The sequence below is a fragment of the Mustela erminea genome, chromosome 1 (assembly GCF_009829155.1).
Source record: "Mustela erminea isolate mMusErm1 chromosome 1, mMusErm1.Pri, whole genome shotgun sequence".
NCBI classification, from domain to species: domain Eukaryota; kingdom Metazoa; phylum Chordata; class Mammalia; order Carnivora; family Mustelidae; genus Mustela; species Mustela erminea.
Genome location: NC_045614.1, coordinates 192,961,641 through 192,982,233, shown reverse-complemented (window position 1 = coordinate 192,982,233; position 20,593 = coordinate 192,961,641). Strand labels below are relative to the sequence as shown.

General features: G+C 34.4%; 1 protein-coding gene across 10 annotated transcripts in view; it reads right to left on the bottom strand.

Moving 5' to 3' along the window:
• The window catches only part of USP25 (ubiquitin specific peptidase 25), a 132,693-nt gene that overhangs the window by 86,590 nt on the left and 25,510 nt on the right, over window positions 1–20,593 (bottom strand). For 4 of the 10 annotated variants that reach the window (XM_032352690.1, XM_032352715.1, XM_032352732.1 and 1 more), the window contains exons 3-6: window positions 17,474–17,618; window positions 13,075–13,158; window positions 5,445–5,568; window positions 1,627–1,656 (exon numbers count right to left, since the gene is read on the bottom strand). In XM_032352690.1, the coding sequence (XP_032208581.1) occupies window positions 1,627–1,656; window positions 5,445–5,568; window positions 13,075–13,158; window positions 17,474–17,618 (383 nt within the window). The remainder of the gene's footprint in view (window positions 1–1,626; window positions 1,657–5,444; window positions 5,569–13,074; window positions 13,159–17,473; window positions 17,619–20,593) is intronic. The other 6 variants (XM_032352723.1, XM_032352746.1, XM_032352761.1 and 3 more) reach the window with 4 other exon arrangements.

The window sequence follows — 20,593 nt, the reverse complement described above, 5'->3', positions numbered from 1 at the left end:
CTGGCTCCTAAAAACCTTTAAGTACATTTATCACATTGCATCAAAATTATTTATTACTCAGCATCTGGAGGTCAAAAACACAGAGCTGTTTCATTTCTAAAGCGTACATGATAAATACTAGAGGCTAAACAAAGTCTGAAGTAAATGGATAATGAAGATATTAGATGTTGCTGCCTTTTTGCTTTTTCTTTTTCTTTCTTAGCAAAAGCCCAACTTCTAGCACAAATACTACTCTATTTCCAAGCCCTCATTCCCATTTTGTAGTCCAGTACCGTCACGATGAATATAAACTTTCTATAAAGCCAAGTGCTACATAAAGATTCCTTCCCTGGTCTCACCCAAAGTAAAGCCACTAATACTACCGAGGCTATGAAACAGAAAGTATGCAATAGCTACAAATCCAGGTATTAAGTCTGTCAGTAGAGAAAAAAACTAACACTGCAAATCTCAGAGCTCAAAAATAGCTTATAACAAAATATAGCATGCCAAGAGAGGCAACCCCAAAAGCCACAAATCAAAAACTAATTCCCACTACCCATCACCTGCTTTTCTTATCTTTCCAACACTGGTCATGACCATGCAGCAAAATGAAAGGCTGACAAAGCGTTTTGCTCTTTTGATCCCACAGACTATATGGAATATTTAAAGCACTTACTTATGACAGATGTTCACCTTCCTATTAAATTTTTATTGTACTGATTTTGTTTTTTGGGTTATTATGCTAGTTTTATTATGCTGGTATTGTTTAAATTTAAATTACTTAAATTGCATTATAGCAGTAATGTTGAAAACATCCTACTTTAAATCATCTAAGTATGTTTAGGGAAACATCATATACACTGAAAAACATACATATCTTGTAAGCTGTATAGACCAACAAAAAAGAAAACAAAAAAGAAAGGAGGAAGGGAAGGAAGACAAAAAGGGAGGGTGCGAAGGAAACATTTTGTTGATTTTCTTTTTTAAGAAAATATAGTATTATTAGAATCACACTAAACCCATGAGTTGGTTTAAGGAGAACTGACCATTTTTACAATGTTCAGCCCTCCAAAACACTTAGGTGGCTCAGTCAGTTAAGAGTCTGACTCTGGACTCAGGTCATGATATCAGGGTCATGAGACTGAGTCACATTTGGGGCTCTGCACTGGATGTAGAGCCTGCTTAAGATTCTCTCCCTCCCCTTCTGTTCCTCCCCCCCTCTACCCACCCTCACCCTCAAAAATTACAAAGTTCAGAGCTCCAATTTGTAAAATATAATACATTTCCAATTATTTACATACTCATTAATGTGTCTCAATGATATCCTCTAATTTTTTTCCTCGGAAGTTCTTGCCCATTTATTAAATTTATTCTTAGTCTATCACAGTTTTATGTTTAAATGGTAGCTTTTTAATATTTCTCCTTATCATTCTTTTTTATACATAGAAATATACTTTTTGCATATTGATTATCAAACTGTTCAAAACATGTTTTGGGAAAGAGTTATTTTGGGGGGATAATCTGCATATGATAACACATTTAAAATGTACAGCTCAGTGAAACTTTTTACATATGTATAAACCCATATGATCGCCATTCAGATCAAGATACAGAAAATTTCCATTATTCTAGAAAATTCTCTCATACCCTTTTCTCAGCCAACAGTGTCCTCTCCACCTGCCAGAAAATTAACATTCTTTTATTGCCATAAATTTGTTTTGCATGTTTTTAAACATCACATAAATGGAATCACTCAGCAGTCATTCTTTTGTTTTAATTGTTCATAGTTTTTAGTTATTATGAATAAAGCTACTTAATGTACGCTTTTCTCAAGGGTCGATACCAAGGGGTGGAAACACTAAGTACTAGCATAGTATATGTTGAAATTCATTAGAAATTCCCATTTTTTCCCAAGTGGCAATTCCATTATACATTTTTACCAACAAAATGTGACCATTCCAGTTATTCCACATGATCACAAACACTTGGTATTTTCTATTTTTTCATTTTAGCCATTGTGATAGATATATAGTAGTGCCTGATCTCTCATGGGATGGCTCAGAAGTACGCACTACCAAGACGACCATCACTGCTGCAATCTATAATCCTACCCAGCAAGGCAACATAAACACAATCATGTGCTGAGAGAAAATAAGAGATTCTATGTTTCCAACAGAGGCTACCACACTGCCTGTCAGACCCGTGACGCCTACCCGTGACTCCTGCCAAAAGTTGACTTGTCTCATTTGAGGAAGGATACACTATATGGGGTGTGACTCCTGCCCAATTCTGGAAGACTGACTACAAAGAACCTTTGACCACCCACCTCTCTCCTTACTCACCCCAACACTTCTTGGGACTATCAATGGTGCCTCATTATTGACACTTTTTCATTTCGAGTTAACGGCATTGCTATTTCAGTCTTATCAGTCAACTCTGGCCACAGTCAGCCCTTGAAATGAATCTGGTTTTATATTTTCGATTCTTCAGACCAACTGTAATCTGACAGTGGTATGCCTTTTTATAATAAGAGCTACTCAAAAAAATGGAATAATAAGCATTCTATGGATCTCTAATGATACATAGGCATGTGATACTGTTGAGCCCTAGAATTATTTTCACAAAACAACTAAAAAGATTTATAACTGCCTCCCTCACTACTCCTGTTCAACACATCTTCTTACAGCCGTTTCCTCTCATAACAGCTTCCTCAATAATGATCAGGATGAAAAGGGTGGGAGTTATAGAAACCAATTTTAAAAATTCAGAATCCCACCCTAACCATTGCTGGACATGATGCTTTTATCTCTCCCCTAATGACAACTCTAAGACATCCCGGTTGGGAAACCCCAGGTTGCTCCCAATCTTCTACCCAACTAATTCAAAGTCATTTTATGGGACCAGTCATTTTCACAACAAACACATCACAGACACAAATCAATTACAATGCCGTTTATTAGCAAATTTCACCTATCCATATTCCACTTGTTCCCTGTCTAAGCATTAGTAACCAAGAGATAATTATAATTAATACATCTAATCCTGACATTAATTAAGGAGTAATTATATTAAGAAGCACACTTTAAAAATGTTCAATTTCTTGAGAAATTTCACTTGAGTACTTAAAGGATTTTAAGATATAAAAAGATAGGCTGTAACTCATTTAATCATAATGTAGTATTCCAAATGTATGAATTCATATTAAAGTATATCTGCTAAACTATAACCATCATCATATGATACTAGGAATTTTGTTATGCAAACTTTAGTAATGAATAAATTTACTTTTAAGCATGACATATAAACTTTTTCTTAAAAATACATAATTTCCCCTTTTGAATTTAGAATCCCAAGCTTATTAATAAACCCATAGGAACAAATATCTCTTTGCCAAAATGTTTATAGCCAGAATCCTTACATTTCCTTTTTTCTGACACAATGATTTACATATGTGCTTATTAACTGCACATTTTACATTTAACACTTTTTTGTTAACTATAAATTATAAAATCTACAAATACCACAAAAAACTTGTATTTTGCAACAGTAAATTAGTATGACTTACTCCTACAGAACATAATGTTGTATGTAACATTTTATGGCATATTACACTATATCAAATCTCTGTAATGTTATATACAATAAAAATATTTATGAAGTGTTCATTATTTTAAGAATATATTAAAGCTTAGAAGACCAAGAATAAAAAAGAACACTATCTTAAGAGATATTTGTTTCCACCTGGACAAAAACGATTATCTAGAACAATATATAACATATACATTAAACTTTATAACAGATTAGGAATGATTTTAATCCTTTAACTTTAAAGTTATTTTTACTTATTAACTAATTAATACATGCTATTTTAATCTGAAAACACATGACACAAAACTACTGACACTATTTGCATATAAGCTTCCATACTTTATTCTATTTGTATACTAATATAAACTCATTTAAACAAAAACATACATACACTTTTAAAAACAAGATTTGGTATATATTATGGTATATATTTATGTACAAATATATATAATATGGTATGTGTTCTATTTTATAATATTTTATACATAATAGATCATTTCCTCTAGATATAATATCCAAGTCATGTATTTCACATTTAAAACATTTCTCACCAAAGTTGTCAAGTTTTATAATTATTCAAGACAATTATTTCATTCCAATCCATTTTTGAAACAAACATAATTTTACAATTTTTCTAAATCCTTCACAAAATAAGCCTAATTACAATGTCTAAAGACAATGTATGAATTTTTGATTTTTCATTTAAAATTACTGGCATTAATTGGTATCCCCCCAATTGTAAAGGACAATGAATTTTAATTTAAGTCTTTCTATCTTTCTATAACATCTTATGAAGTAATATTTCCAAAGTAACATTTAAGACATTAAAAAGTATTACTAAAAAAAATTATGTGCATGCTAAATATACCATTTGGAGACATCTCTTACAACACAGTAATCTCAGATTACTTAGAAAGAAATATATTAATGATACCATGCCGAGGGAAATTCTCTGAGAAAGCTAGTACATTCGAAACAACTTGTGTTATAGGGAAAAGAACACTGGAGTCCTAAGATTTACTTTAGCTGTGTACTTTTGCAAAATCATTTAACCTCTTAAAAGATCAATTTCTTCTTCAGTGAAATAGTTACCACTGCCTCCAGAGTTGTTTAGAAGATATTATATTTTAAGGATTTTTTTTGAATCAACACTGTTTCATGATAAAGTAAAATTTATTTTTATTTGATCCATAAATGAATCAAAATGTTCCAAACTGAAAAGTTTTCATTATTAAATCAAAAGGTACATTCTATCACACATCTTGGAATCTTGTCTATTTCTTTAAAAAAAAAAACAAAAAAACTTATAAATATACTATTACATTATAGGTCAGAAGATGGAGAGAACTAAGGCCTGGGCTAAATCCAGCTGGCAGCCTGTTTTTTAAAACAAGATTTACTGGACCATAGCCACACTCATTAAATTATGTATCATCTATGGCTGTTTTGGCACTACTATACTAGAGCTGAGTAACTGTGACAGAAACCAAATGGTCAACAAAACCTAAAATATTTACTATTGGCCCTTTACATAAAAAGTTTATTGACCCCTGCTATAAATGATTACAAACTCAATTGGACAATGTATCTAAAAGAGATGAGGGAAGAAAAAACAAATCAAAAGATTATTAAAATATACATCTAAATTAAATGCCTCATAACGCCACTCCAAAATCCTAAAAATCTAAGCTCCAAATGCAATCAGAGCTAGAATATGGAAATTTTGGTTACAGAAAATATAAAAACAATACTAAAGTTTATTAATGGATTTATTTAGAATAACAAAGTATTATCTTTGTGCCTCTTGAAATTAAAGCCAATTATTATTTCTATTATAAAAAGTACTTATATCTACTTTATACAAATTATGTTTTTACCTGCTAATGGCTTGCTCCTCATCAGTTATTCCAGTCTCCCTGAATGCCCTGTTTGATTCCGCCAAACTCAAGGCAATTGCTCTCTGAAGATCATCTTTATCATCTCCAGTGAGATCAATCACATCTGAAAAGCAAAACTATCTTTCTCAAAATTAAAAGTCAAACAAAATGAAGGTAATTCACATCATGGGGATTTTATACCCAATATACCCTTTCAAACCAAAGTCAGCACCAATTTAATTCTCCTTAAGAGCTCTCTGAAGAGACTGCAAACACATTTTAAATTGGTTATATTTTAAAACTTAGTGTTTTTCCCTACAAAATATGCCTAAAGCATTAAAAGTATAAATATTTCTCACTGTACAGGAATCTCAAAATTTCTATGAAGCTTTTGATTAAATCTCAAAATTCCTATGAAGCTAATAAGTAGAAAGACCACTAAAAACAGGTTTTTACCAACAAAAATTGAAATCAACATAATTAAACATTTACACTTATGCTTTCTGAAGTTTATCCAAATATACATACACTACAGTTCATGCATACCACCACCTAGACATTATCTAACAAAATATAATAATAACTGAGATCTCAAAAATTATGCTTCAAAATTAAATGACCATAAATGCACAAACATAAATGTTTATGTATACATTTTTTAAAGACTGGAAGAACATATTAAACTGTTAACAGTGGTTAATTCTGGGGAGAAGGGTTATGGGAAGAGGAACGAAGCATCAGGACCTTTCACTTTCTATTTTAAACACTAATCTACCATCCGAATTACTGAATGAACATGCAGTCCTCTCCATTTAAAAAAAACTTTTCATTTCACAGAAAGAAATATACAAATAAATGATACCATTTTCTTCTGTTCTTTTTCTTTCTGTTACAAAGAAAATAGTCTTGATGCTGTAGTTTTTCCAAAGAATAGAGGCTACAGCTATTACTACCTTCAGAAAGAGCTTTTTAAACTAATTTCCCAATATATACTAGTCAATTTCCTTCACTTAAAAGATGGCAATAATACTCCCATTGTCATAAGAACCATAATATATTGCTAAGGATTACAAAACAGTATGATAAGACAGAAAGCTACAGCTTTGTGTGGTCAGGCTTATGTTTACAGGTATTTTGGGTATGTTTTACATTGATTTTGTTTATTTGTATTTGAGACATGTTAAAAATCAAATTTTTTCTTTGTAATCTCGCAAAAAATATTTTTTGCAAGAGAAGCATAGAAAGGGGTAGGTGATGGGAAATAAAATGCCTGCATTTTACTATCTGACTCTAGTATTATGTGTAGTTACTAAAAAAGAATGTGCCACACTGAGAAAGAAATAATGCATATGGACTGTTTCAAAAGTCTACTTCTATTGTTATCCACACTTTTACTCTGAACAGTTGCTTACAAAAGGATATTTAAAAATATTAGAAATCATAGTTGGCTATGGAAGGTGTTTTTTAAATGTCTTTAGAAAGTATAATAAAAACTCATGAAAATATAGTGAGTAGGGTCCAAAAAAATTCGGTCAAGTAAAATGTAGAAAGGAACATAGCAAGGTAAGTGAAATGATGGAGCATGCCTACATACACCAGCAGGCCAAAGGTTTCCTAAGTCTTGTTTACAAGACCCAAGTCCACCTAGATCACAGCTGTAGACGGATGTCACCCGGGTGGAGCCATCCAGCCCAGTTTCCAAACTGATGAAGCGGCTAGGACTAGAGAGGCATGAATGTGCCTCAAAAAATGAGAACTACCGTAGTTATTAAATAATGACCAGAACTCAAATGAGTAAAGAGAGAACAATGTAAGTAAAATAATAATAATAATTTGAAAATCAGAAAGAAGCAGAAAAACCAGTTTGGGGGATATGATTAATTAGGCCTCAGACTCCATTCCCTCAGCCTCTTAGTGTGCTTTCTTCAACCACAGAACGTAGTAAGATGAAAACAAAACAAAACACAAAACACATCTAGTTTCCCAATTCACTTACAGTTACAGTTCTGAATAAAATTTAGGTTCCACCTGCTAGATGCACTAACAGGGGACACAGAAGTTGGAAGTGAGGGGGAAGCCTTTATCCTGCTGCTCTGGGCTATTTTCTCCAGCATGACTGAACAGATACAGGTTGTTCCACGCAGCATTCCAGTGTCCAATTTCCAGATTCGGGGATGTGAAGAGATAGAGAGAAGTGGCAGCTAGACTCTGCATTCCAATGTTCAGGCACAGCTCAGCGGCAGTTACCTAATCCTGCATGCTTGTTCTCTGGGCTGCAGCTCTAGAAGTACGTTCTTGAGCTGAGGAGTCCCAGAGGCAGCCTCCTGATGCACTACCTTCCTGACAGTGGCAAAGGGAGCAGCTTCCCTGGCTGACCAGTCCTGCACGAATCTGGGAATCATTTCACAAGGCTAAGCCAGAGATCCCTCTTCCAGTCTATCCAGTGATTTTTCTTTTTTTAAGAACCTAATCCTCTGTATTAAATTTCTTCTTTGAAACTATCTGGAGTGTTTACTGTTTCATGTTTGACAAGTATAGGAACCGCTAGAGTAGAAATGCATTTAGAAGTAGCAACCTACAATTAGAGCTTTTCATAATTTAATTCTAACTTAAGCAACATAAAAGCAAAAAACAAGGCAAGGTGTTTTTAACCCTATTTCATAAATTACTGAAGTTGTGAGAAATGAAGTACACCACCATTAAGAAGAAAGAATGGCAGACAGGCTTTAAATTTCAGTTTTCTATTACATCTTTCTTCTACACTAGCGATCTCCAAGAGTGGTCAGTGGAGCCTTGGGTATTCCCACATGACCCTAAGACAGAAGGGGGTTCCATAAGTAAAAGATATTCTCACAAAAATACAAGATGTTAATCGCCTTTTCTCCCACAACATATCTGCACTGATGATGCAAAACAACAGCATCTTTGCCCAAATCGAGGCAGTAGCACCAACTTCTCTGGGCCATTCACCGTACTAAAACCACACATACTCACTACTAAAAATGGGGGGGGGGGGGATTTTATCTTATTAAATCTCAAACACTGAATTATGTATTCTTAATTCTATATGACAAAACAGGAAGTATGCATAGTACTTCTGCTGCATCCAAATTAAGCTTTCACTCAAGAGAAAACACTAGTGCAATGCTTGAGTTGCAAGTCAGTTAAACTGGCTGATTTTTTTCTTCTCGGAACTAACGAATCACAAGCTAGGATTTCTCAAACTTCAGAATTTGGCAGATATTTTTCAAGAATAAACAAAGCAAGCCTGTCACCTAAAGGAGAACAAATAAAAATATGTGTTGCCAATGAATAATGTGGACTTTTCAAGCAAAAATGGTAACTTTGGAAAACTTTTTTCTATCACTATGCACACATCTTCCCAACACCTAAAAGCTTTTCTGGGGAAAGCAAGTGATAATAACAATTTTTAATTGTTTTATAATGCAGACATCCTTCCAACATTTAGAATGAAATCTTTTCCATAGTATGATAAAATCATGCATAAGTAAATCTATTCAAAGAGTAAGGCAAGTTTCTAATATTTGATTTTTGACCCATTTCCTGACACAGAGTTCCAAAATCATTTAGAATTTCCTGGGTGATAGGAGCACCTTTTGCTCTAATGAGAGGACTCCTGGTAGACTCCCGTATAGCTTCAGGATGAATGCTGGTCACCAGAGAAACCACACCCAGATGAGAAGCTTGGAACTTTAAGAGGAACTTTTTTCTCCCAGGAGTTAAGAAGGGCTAGAGATTAAGTTAATAATCCATCATGCCTACCTGATGAACCTTCCATAAGTCCCTAAAGTACAGGGTCTGGAGAGTTTCCGAGCTGGTGGACATATTCACGTGCTGGGAGGATGGCACCCCAACTCCATGAGACAGAAGTTCCGGTGCTTGGGACCCTGCCTGACCTTGCCCTATGTACCTCTTCATCTGGCTGTTCATCTGCATCTTTTATCATATTCTTTTTTTTTTTTTAAAGATTTTATTTAAATCATATTCTTTTTATACAATAAACCAGTACATGTAGTAAGTGTTCCCCTGAATTCTATGAGCTATTATCACAAGTTATCAAACTTGAGGAGGAGGTAGTGGGCACCCCCAATTTGTAGCCAAGTCAGACAGAAGTGTGGGTAACCTGGGGACCCACAACTTGTGACAGGCATCTAAAGTGGGGGGCAGTCTTGTGGGACGGAGAGCCCTTAACTTACAGAATCTGAAGCTAACGTCTGGTAGAGAATGTCAGAACTGAATTGACTTGCAGGATACCCAGCCAGTGTTGGAGAATCAGTCAGGTGTAGAAAAAAATTCACGCATCTGGTGTCAGAAGTATTTTGAGTGTAAGCAAAGGAAGAAACAAGCAATAGTATTCTTTAATGCTAGAATGATAGGCTAATCAGAGACTATTTGGTCCTTAACTGAAAAGGTGGGCTTTTTACTTAAAGCCATGGAGGAGGTTTATTTATTATTTGTAATTTCATTTTAATTACAATAATTTTCTCCACGATATTCCCATTATTCCATAAAACTTCTTTCCATAGGACATTTTAAAACAATACAGCAATCCTCAAAGATTATTATAACCTACTCATATACCAAAAACGTATGATTTTAAGACCAAATTTTAACAAATGAAATGTTATTTCAATAGAATGGTTAAACATGAGTTTCTTCTTTTTCTAGAATTAGAACAATTTCTCCTATAACATGAAGCATGTAATGAACTATTTGTTTCACAATGAGAACTAGCCCTTTATGACTTTCTTACATGCTTATACTCAAAAAGGAACAGAGAACACACTTGGCTATAAATAATTTCTAACAACTGAAACAACTTCTAATTTCAATTATAAAAATTTAGACTTTTAAAAATTCCATCCATGAGTATTATGAATATTTTTATATTCATATAATATACGAATTTCATAATATATGAATTTCACTGAGAGAAGACCTCAGTGAAACACCAAACTTTGTTTCAATCAACCCTCCCCCAGTACTAACATAAACACAACTCAAGGGCACAAATGTGTTAGTGTTAGCTGAATAACACTACAGAGTATCTCAGGTTACAAAAGCCTCCATCATTTTCAAGTCTGCCCAAATTAAGACATTTTTTCTGTAACATACACCATAACGTAACACTCGCCCTAATAAATCTTCCACTCTCTATAGGACTACCATTTGAGTAAAACTTAAATACCAACTATGAAACATTTCTCTGCTTACTCTAAAATATAGGCAGCCATGAACTTAACCAGGAATTAGACTTTATATGTATGCATTATTTGTAACTCCTAATTCATTTTCCCATAAAAACTGCATATTAAAATGACAGGAGACTTCAAAGTTAGTTTACAAAAGTCAATTTAGCCCACAATACAGTTGAAACAACAGATGTAAAGATTCTGATTTTAGGAGACAAAGAAAAAGTTCTTCCATTGTTTTCCTTACCTACATAGGGTTAAACCTAAGGGAAATCTTTTTTTTCCCCCCCAATAAGTCAAGTTTATATTTACCACCAGCAAAGACTTCTAGGCAGGGGAATGATATGAGTAGAAAGAACTGCTTGGGGTTTTAGGAGTTAAGAGTGTTGATAAGAGCTTGACAAGAGCTGTAATAATAAATACCAAGCAAGAGCAACTGAAGGGAAAAGTATACAAAAACTGACAGAACTGCAAACTAAATGATTATTTTAGGAGATCAGGAAGAGCTTGTTTAAAAAACAGCAGAAGAAGGAAGAAGGAAGAAGGAAGAAGGAAGAAGAAGAAGAAGAAAAACTACTAGGCCACCAGAAGAATGAGGATGCCCTTGAGACAGGCAAATATGAACAAAGGGATGGTCAGCAGATGAGGAATAAGAAACCGACCACTCTCACCCTCACTAACTCTCTTCACCATGGCTGCATCCACACCATCCATCTCTTGAGCCAAATATCCTCCTGTATAGCTTGGGATGCACCTGCCTCGGACACCTACAAGCATTACTCCCTAATGTCACTCAGGTGTCTGTATAAATATGAACTCATCCAAGAGGTCATTCCCCAATGGACTCTTCTGTCTTGGCATATCTCCTGCCTGACATACAACCACATCCCTGTCACCCTCTGTCCCTTTACCCTCCTCTGTTTTTCATGAACCTACTACTACCTGACATTATTTATTTATTGTTAACTGTCTTTCCCCTAAATAAACTGAGACTCTGTTTCTTAATGGCCTAGAAAACTACCTGATACAGATGAGGCAATCAGTAAATATTTGTTAAACAAATAAAGGCTAAATCTAGACTATGGAATAGAGATAAAAATGACTGGATCATCTTCAGAGTGGCACTAATTAAAAGACTTAAGAACATATGCTTTATCCACCTATAATTTTTTCTAGTAAGTGAAAGGACAAATAGCATCATAAAGTATCATGTTAGAAGAACAGTACTTAAAAGCAAGAAGATATACACAATGTAAATTGTTTTTCCCACCCCACTCCCCCATTCTCCTCTGCTCCCAGTCAGCTCTTAAGATGTTCCAACTTTTCCAATCTTCTCACTGCTGAACTCAGATTCTCTCTAACAGTGAGGTCTGAAAAAACCTTCTGTGATGATGGAAATATACTATTAATCTACACTATCCAATACTGGTGGCCACTAGTCACATGAGACTCCTACTGAGCACTGAGAATGTGTCTAGTGCAACAGAGGAACTAAGTTTTAGCATTAGTTTTAAGTTATATTTAAATCTAAGTTGCCACACGGGACTATAGGCAACTATACAGAACAGCTCAGATCTAAAAGATCATGTTCTGTTTTTAATAATAGCTGCTGAAATTATAATGGCAGCATTGGAAAGGGAAGTGAATAGTAAAGGAGCTGTTCCAGAGTTTTGTCATAGACGTGACAGTTTTTCAACTTGGACTGTGAAAAAAAATTAAACATTCAGTATTAGTCAACAAAAGTTATAGCCCATGGCTATCATTCCTGAAATAAAATTTAAGAAAATTCATAAAGTTACACAAATCATTTTGTAGTACATGTCTAAAAGAATTCTAAGTACACACTCAGAATACAGTAGAAGCCTAACATATTTGCATACAACTGGTTACCATAACTTCCACACCACTGTAGTATCTCATTTTTAAGGTTAACCTTGACTTTTGGGGAATCATCAAAACTAGTTTTATGCATTAGAAATCTCTATGGAAAAAGAATTTAACTTCCTTTGCATTAACTGCTTTTCTATCCATATTTGAACAACAGGAAAACATATTTAAAGAACGGGAAAAATACTAGCTTTCAATTAATAAAATCCTAAACTGATCAGCATAAGCAATTTACCCTTAGCAGAGATGAATGTACCAGATTCGGCTCTATTTATCACATGAGCTTTAAATCACTGTGAGGCTGGCCAAGCAATCTAAGGGGAGAGTTCTAAGACAGAACCTCTCACTTTCTATGCAATCCTTACCTAATAATTCAATTCCTTTTGGGCGGGGGGGAGGAGGGGATGATACTCTGATTCTAAGTTTGTAAAGGGTCGAACACCTAACAGTCATTCTGATGTGTCATAACAATTTCTCTAAAACTTATGCCAATAATATGTGGCATTACTTTCTGTGTTAAAATTACCTACCCAAATCCCTCTCATCTTTTGATCCATACTTTGATTGCTCAATTGTAGTACATCTTGTTCTGGTGGGCATATACTGTTTTTTTCCTGTTTTAAAAAAGTTCAAAAGAATTTAATGGTCATGAAAGAAAGAATGTAACTATTTGATTTCAAGTTGAGCAAAAGCCTCCCATGGTCATGTCTATGACAGATTTTGCCATGACACAAAAAATTAGCAGAATCTATTAAGTATATACCTATGATAGCGCAACATCTTGCACTGTTTCCTAGTCCATTCTGTATTAGTATTTTTACAGCATAACTCCAACACAATTTTACTCCCAACTTAAGCTGGAGGCATGAAGCATTCATTGACAACTCACAATACCCAATCTAGACAAGAGATCCAAGTAGTGAAAGAAGATGCCTAAAATTTTAGCTAATATTACAACAAATGATTTATGCCTCTCCTCAGAATTCAGTAGAGTATGGAAAATTACAAATGCAATAAAAAGACACCAAGTACATTACTACTTAATTCGGTATAATGCAGAGTATAAGCTTTCCTTGAAATGTTTTCTTTTTCTCTCAAAAATGAAAGGTAAAGGGACGCCTGGGTGGCTCAGTTGGTTAAGCAGCTGCCTTCGGCTCAGGTCATGATCCCAGCGTCCTGGGATCGAGTCCCACATCGGGCTCCTTGCTCCGCAGGAAGCCTGCTTCTCCCTCTGCCTCTGCCTTCCACTCTGTCTGCCTGTGCTCGCTCTCACTCTCTCTCTCTGACAAATAAGTAAATAAAATCTTTAAAAAAAAAAAAAAATGAAAGGTAAAAAAGACAATCACAGTCCCGCTAACTACTGAAAATGTAATTACTTCTTCAATATTAGGTGAAGGTTCACAAATATGTGTTAAGTCTTTAAACAAAGTGATACAATTGTATCTTCTGACCTATCCAGTTATGCATAACAGAAAATTTCCCCAGAACGCCCAAATGTGACTTCTATATTTCTTTAAATGCTAACCTCTTCTAGTCATTAAAAAAAGATGTATTTTATCCCTTCTAAAGGAGCTTATATCAACAAGGAATCTTATGTATTTAGCATTAGAGACTTTTATTTCAAAATATAGATTTTTTTTTTTTTTTGGTCAGCACCATAACCAATAGATGGCACACTTAAAGTCAGTAAGGTTTTATGTTTTAGCCCTGGTTGTAAGAGACAATACTTAGAAGGAATAAAAAAATATATTAATTAAAAAACATGCCACATTTGAAAAATTAAGTTAACTATGGTCAACTTTCAAATAATAATGTATTTCATATAAAATGGAGAAAATGCTCAAAAACAATCTTTATATCTAGAACAATCCCTTGAGAACTTGCTCACACTCTGACCATTCCAATACACCAGACTCCAGTAGCACTTACATAGTTTTATCAATAGAGGCCTGTGTTTGAATATATATTTGTAATTATTTCCTATCTTTCTTCCTCACATGTTTTACCACTCCTTCCAAGAATTAAAAATACACAAAAGACTCCATTTCTTCCTAGGACCAATAACATAGTAACTTGAAAAAAATCTGTTGCCTGTAAGAAGTCTCCTTACTTTTTCACTTCTATACTATGTAACACTACTGTGACACTGCCAAATTTTAATGCTGAATCTATTTCCTAACAGCAACTGTACTTCTTAGAACATTATGAAATATGGTACAAATTTGTTAAATGGAAAAGAATGTTACCTCATCAGGTATTTTTGTCACAGTTTGGTACTTTTATACTACAATCACCACATTACATTTTTACAAGGGTTTTTCTCAATAATCTGCAAATAACTTTATGGACACACTATCCAACTTACTGAATTACTAAGTATAAATTAGCACTTTGGTGAGAAGGACAGCACATTTTATTGAAAAGAAAACCACAACAGCACACAATTTGCTCAATATGATAATCAGGTTGTAATGAAATCAGAAACTCCATATCTCTACCATTTTTTTAAAGTGAAATATAAAATTACTTAATGAAGGGCACGTGGGTGGCTCAGCTAGTTGAGCGACCGACTCTTGGTTTCAGCTCAGGTCATGATCTTGTGATCTCATGAGATCAAGCTCCATATCAGGCTCAGCGCTCAATGCAGAGTCCGTTTGGGACTGTCTCTCCCTCTCCCTCTGCCCCCTCCCCCAGCCCCGCATACGCATGGGCATGCGATCTCTCTCTCAAATAAATAAACCTTATAAAAATTACTTGATGAGCATTTTTCAAGAGCTACACACACAAACAAACACACAATTTTTAATTATCATTCATATGGGACACACATCTGAAATCAGGTTTGCCTTATCCCTAAGAGCTTCTATTCATACCTCTTTTGTCCATAACATTTTCAGTATTCCTTGTCAAAAGTCTTGAACAGGTGTCAACATCTGGCTTAAACAATACTTGACTTTACAGAGCAAATAAGACATGTTCTTTTATTTAGAAAAGTCTTACAAATCCTAATTCCACTACCTATCTATATATATACTTCATGTCACAAAGTCAACCATCTATGTTAAAAACTCACAGCTGTCAATCTAAAATCTTGTCATCCTTTCCACTAGAACAGTGAACCATGTTTAGTCAACTTCCTGTTTCCTTCACTTTAACCAGTTGACTTCAGTTGAAAACTTTTTTCCTTTTTCTACCTAATTTCATTTTCCCCCAAGTCTCAGAAACTAAAAGATAGATGTTATTTTCACAATCCATTTTCTCCACTATTCATACTACTTCTCTTTTTTTCTTACTTCTTACAACAAGCTTCTCAACCTCATTCCTTTTCATTGGTTCTGAAACAGCTTTTTGGGGTATTATTTAAAATAATTCAATGAACACTTTTTGAGAAACTACACAAACTATTCTAGTGTGATGATAGGCATATCAATGGTCTTTCGTCCTGTTAAGCTTCCCATTTGGTAAGCAAGAAAGGCATAAGCAAATAATTTCAAAATAACACAGTTCTCATTAAGACCCAAGTAAGCCCTGGTGCTAGAGAAGCACTTACTCCAACCTAGAAGCAAGGGGAAGTGTTCTAAGGCCAGAAGCTCCTGATCTAAGTCTTACAACACCAGAGGTAATTAAGCTGGGGGTAAAGGCTAGAGGGGATTCCAAACAGAAGGAACAGCAAGTGTAAAGAACAAAGAAATTAAATAGCACTGGGTCGGTAAGAACCCCAAGCCACCCTGAATTATCACAATTTTATGAAGTAAGAAGAGAAAAACAGTAGAAAATGAAGTCAGAGATACAGCTAGGGTCCAAACCACAGTTTGTCTTGGATGTAGACATAAACAATTACGTCTGTCTCACACATATAAAACTTCTTTCATCACCAATATATTACCTATGTGAGGTAGGAATATTTCAGCTTTTGGCACATAAGATCAAATTTGTAAACAAAAATATTAAAATTATCCTGAAAATTTGAAGTATTTTATCAACAAACATTAAAATAATATTTACTGATAACAGTTACAAACAACAATATGAATGTGTTCTTCCTAGTTGTTTCTTAACTCTGAGAAAGTCTATAAACAAAATCAGAAGAGTGCCTGACTGTTTCAATCAGTAGAGCAGGCAACTCCTGATTTGAGGCTGTGAGTTCAAACCCCACCCCGGGTGCAGAGATTACTTAAAAATAAAATCTTAAAAAAAAAAATTCAGATACTCTTCAAATACAAGTTAGTAACCAAACTTTTCAAATACAGAATGCATAAAAATAAATACATTTTATATAGTGCAGTTATTACATCATAATGATATATAGAGGTAACTAAACATATTTTGAAAAATTCAGTGCTACATACAAGCATGAACTATTCACATTATAAAGAAAAAGTAGAATCCCACATAAAACTTTCCATATGTATGTATATATGTGTATATGTCTGTGTGATTGTGTTTACTTTATTACATGGTAATAAAACTTTATTCTAAAATCTTCATTTGGGGGAGGGGCAAGGGTTGAGGGAAGGGAAATTCTGTTAAGTGGTAAACCTATCAGTGATTAGAAACAATAGCTTACCTTCAAAAATAATACTAAGGCCTCTACCAACATTTAAAATCATAAAACAAATGTCTGTGCCCATTTAAAATCCTGGAAATGTTTGTTTCTTTCATGAGAGATACCTATAGCTGTTCTATATCTCAAAACAATGAATAAAAAATGAAATGCTCTATGAAAGGATATATAACTCAAGTACAATCTTTCACATTTGAACTGGAGAAAACAATAATGCAGCTAATAAAAATATACTTTTCATATACACTAAAAAGAACCAAGGTTAAAGTGGTTCTTTATCCTTCACCTCTGCTTAAACAAAATATATTCCCAAGGAAAGTTTTTAATTACATTATTAAAATATTAAGAAAGAGAAGTAAACTTACTTGTGTCTGCTTGGCTTCCCACACTGATATATCTATCATTGCCAGGAAGTGCTGTTTGGTAGTAAGTTGTTTCCTCCTGCTGAGGGGTCTTGGCATTCTTTGCAGTAAGGAAAGCCACTGCTAATTCCAAGTTTCCATTACTATCCTTCAAATATCAAGAATGGAACATCAAACATTTTGGAGTAACTCAGAATCCATGCATTCTTACACAATTTATTTAAATTTCTCCGTAACAACTAATACTTAAATAGCAAAGATTTGAAATCATTCTATGTGATACTAATTTTACAAACTGATCATAAACAAAGTACATTCTATCAATAGTAATTCCTTTTTCTAATAGGCCTACTAATGTAAAAATCTATTCTATAATTTCTTAGTTTCTTATCACTTTCGCTTCTCCTTAAACAAAGTCAATCACAAAACTTGTATTTCTAAACAAATAAATAAACCAAAAAATGTTTTTTGCTATACAAAAGGATGAGAATGAATATTTGAAACAGTACTTCTGCAAAGAACAACTATAAACTTTAATATGGATGCTGAACGTATACCTAGAGGTAAACATAAGCAAATATCAGACTTGGAGGGAGGAAACAGCCAAAACATTCTGAAGCTTGGTAGTCTGGACAGACACACAGAACTAGACAGAAATACTGTCATACAGAAATCCTGTCAAGATGACAATCCTACCTAAACTAAGCATAAAAATTTAACGTAATTCTCATCAAAAGCTTATCTGGACAAAATTATTCTAAAGTTAATTTAAAAGAAAGCAAATGCTAGAAAACCAAGGATTTTTATATCAGCAAAATAATAAGAAGAGACATGACCAGTTCTATGTCTTTATTCTCTGTAGAGTTAATAATAAATATAACAGTAGCTCTGAGATAGCTAATTGAAATAACATTAGGAAACCCAGATATTAATAGTGAAGTGATCTTTGTAACAGAAGGCCAGAACACCTAGACAGACTATGCAGGCCTCATGAACTTTAGCAAACACAGAGACTATAATAGGAAGCCAGTGGAGGGTTTTGGACAGAAATTACATGGTATGACTTACATTTTAAAGGCTCATTCTGGCTGTGTGTTGAGAACAGACTATAGGAGAGAAAGGGCTAAAGCAGAGAGTCCAACATGATTTGCTATCACATTTAACGTGAGAGGTGACAGAAGGAGAAAGATTAGGATGATTCCAAGATTTGAAACCTGAGCAACTAGAAGAATGAGGTCGCCAACCCACCCCTACTCCCATTCTCGTTAGTCAGGGAAGAGAGAAAAAAAGTAAAAGTGCAGTTGGAAAAGCACCACTGCTTTAAACTTCATATTGTAATCATTATAAGACTCTTATATGACTCACCAGCAACATAATATAATCTATAGCTAGATATGTAAAATAGCTGTAATGTGCAGTAACAATGGCTACATTTATTGAACACTTAATATATGCCAAGAAATATGCTAGGAGCTTTTTATATACTACCTCATATAATAATAATAAACTGAATATAACAGGGATTTATACAACTTGAAGATCACTTACTTTGAAGGGCTAAAAATAGATTCTTAAAACAGAGGTATTGAAATCAATCAATTATGTGTATCCCAAAAGTAGATTCCTTGTCAGTATATTACTGAGAAAGTCAACTCATTACTAAACACCTTACACAGTTACACTGGCTAATAGTTAAGATTTAAGTATACTGATCTCCCACCACCAGTAGTTGGTGGTAATTGAAACCAAAGTTAAAAAAACAAACAAAACAAAAAAACTATAGCACACAACCTACCTCAAAGAAAACATGGACAATAGGTCATTTGATTAATTCTTTATGTTCATTTAATTAAACATATTCTACATGTTTCCCAAGTTAAAAAAAAAAAGAAAAGTGAATTCCGCAAACTTGCCCTGACAAGGTAATGGGTATAGCCTCACACTCAGAGATACAGAATGGTAAAGGCACTTTCTGAGAACAGATATGGAGTAACTGGATCATAAACTGAGGTCTGACATTCTTGTTTCCTCTCCAAATACTTAACAGTTGCTTCATAAACCCTGCATTAATGCTCTGAACAGTACTGTTTCATCATTTTCCTGATAGAAAAAAAAGATGAAGCAAAGCTTATAGTAAAATCGGAAACGTAGTGTGGCCCCCCAGGATCAGGTCGCTTGGTTTGTACTCCAGCTCTTCCACATGCCAGCACCTTTGTCAACAGGGCTCCCAGGAGGACGTTAGCCACATAAAATACTTTGAATAGCACCTAGTATTATAGGAGTTTAATAACCGCTACTTATTATTATCATGAGTATAATCATCCGAAAGATAAGATTATTTCTAAAAACAAATGAAGAACTTTTGGCTCAGAACCAAAAGTTACATAATTAAACTCATCTCTCAGAGCAAGTTCCAAAGGACTGAAGTTTTATGTATGCCTTGCAAGAGCAAGAATACTATATTGCTGTTAGCCTTTAGCAGCAATACAGAAATAACCTTAAAATGCAGTTCTACTTTTTTTTTTTTCCTTTTAAGATTTATTTATTTGGGGGGGGGGGCAGGGCTGCGCCCTTGAGGGAGAGGAAGAGAGAGAGAGAGAAGCTCAAGCAGACTCCCTGCTGAGCAATGAGCCCAAGGCAGGGCTGGATCTCACTACGCTAAGATCATGACCTGAACTGAAATCAAGAATTAGAGGTTTAACTGACTGAGCCACCCAGGTGCCCCTGCAGTTCTAGTTCTTAAACATCTCTTAGTCCCTTGATCTTTTCTAGTGGACATATCCCTGTGATTTGACTCATCTGGGTTTCCTCCGCGTGGAAATGTGGGAACATCAGAAAATGCAACCAAAATGATGCATTTTACTTACTGCACATACTAACCAGCTTGCTACTGAATGTTCTTAAGGTGCAAATTAGTTAAATGTTAGCCAAGTTTTATTTCTCCTTGGAAAGAAAAATGTAAGTTTCTTACCCTCTATTCATTTTGTCTCTCCTCTTCTTCCTCCCTGTATTTCCCTACTGTACCCCTCTCTACTCCCATTTAAACTCTAACATCATAGCTCTGAGGACAATCATCCATCGCATTTGGATTCATATCCTTTCATTTTGCAAGAGAAGCGTTGC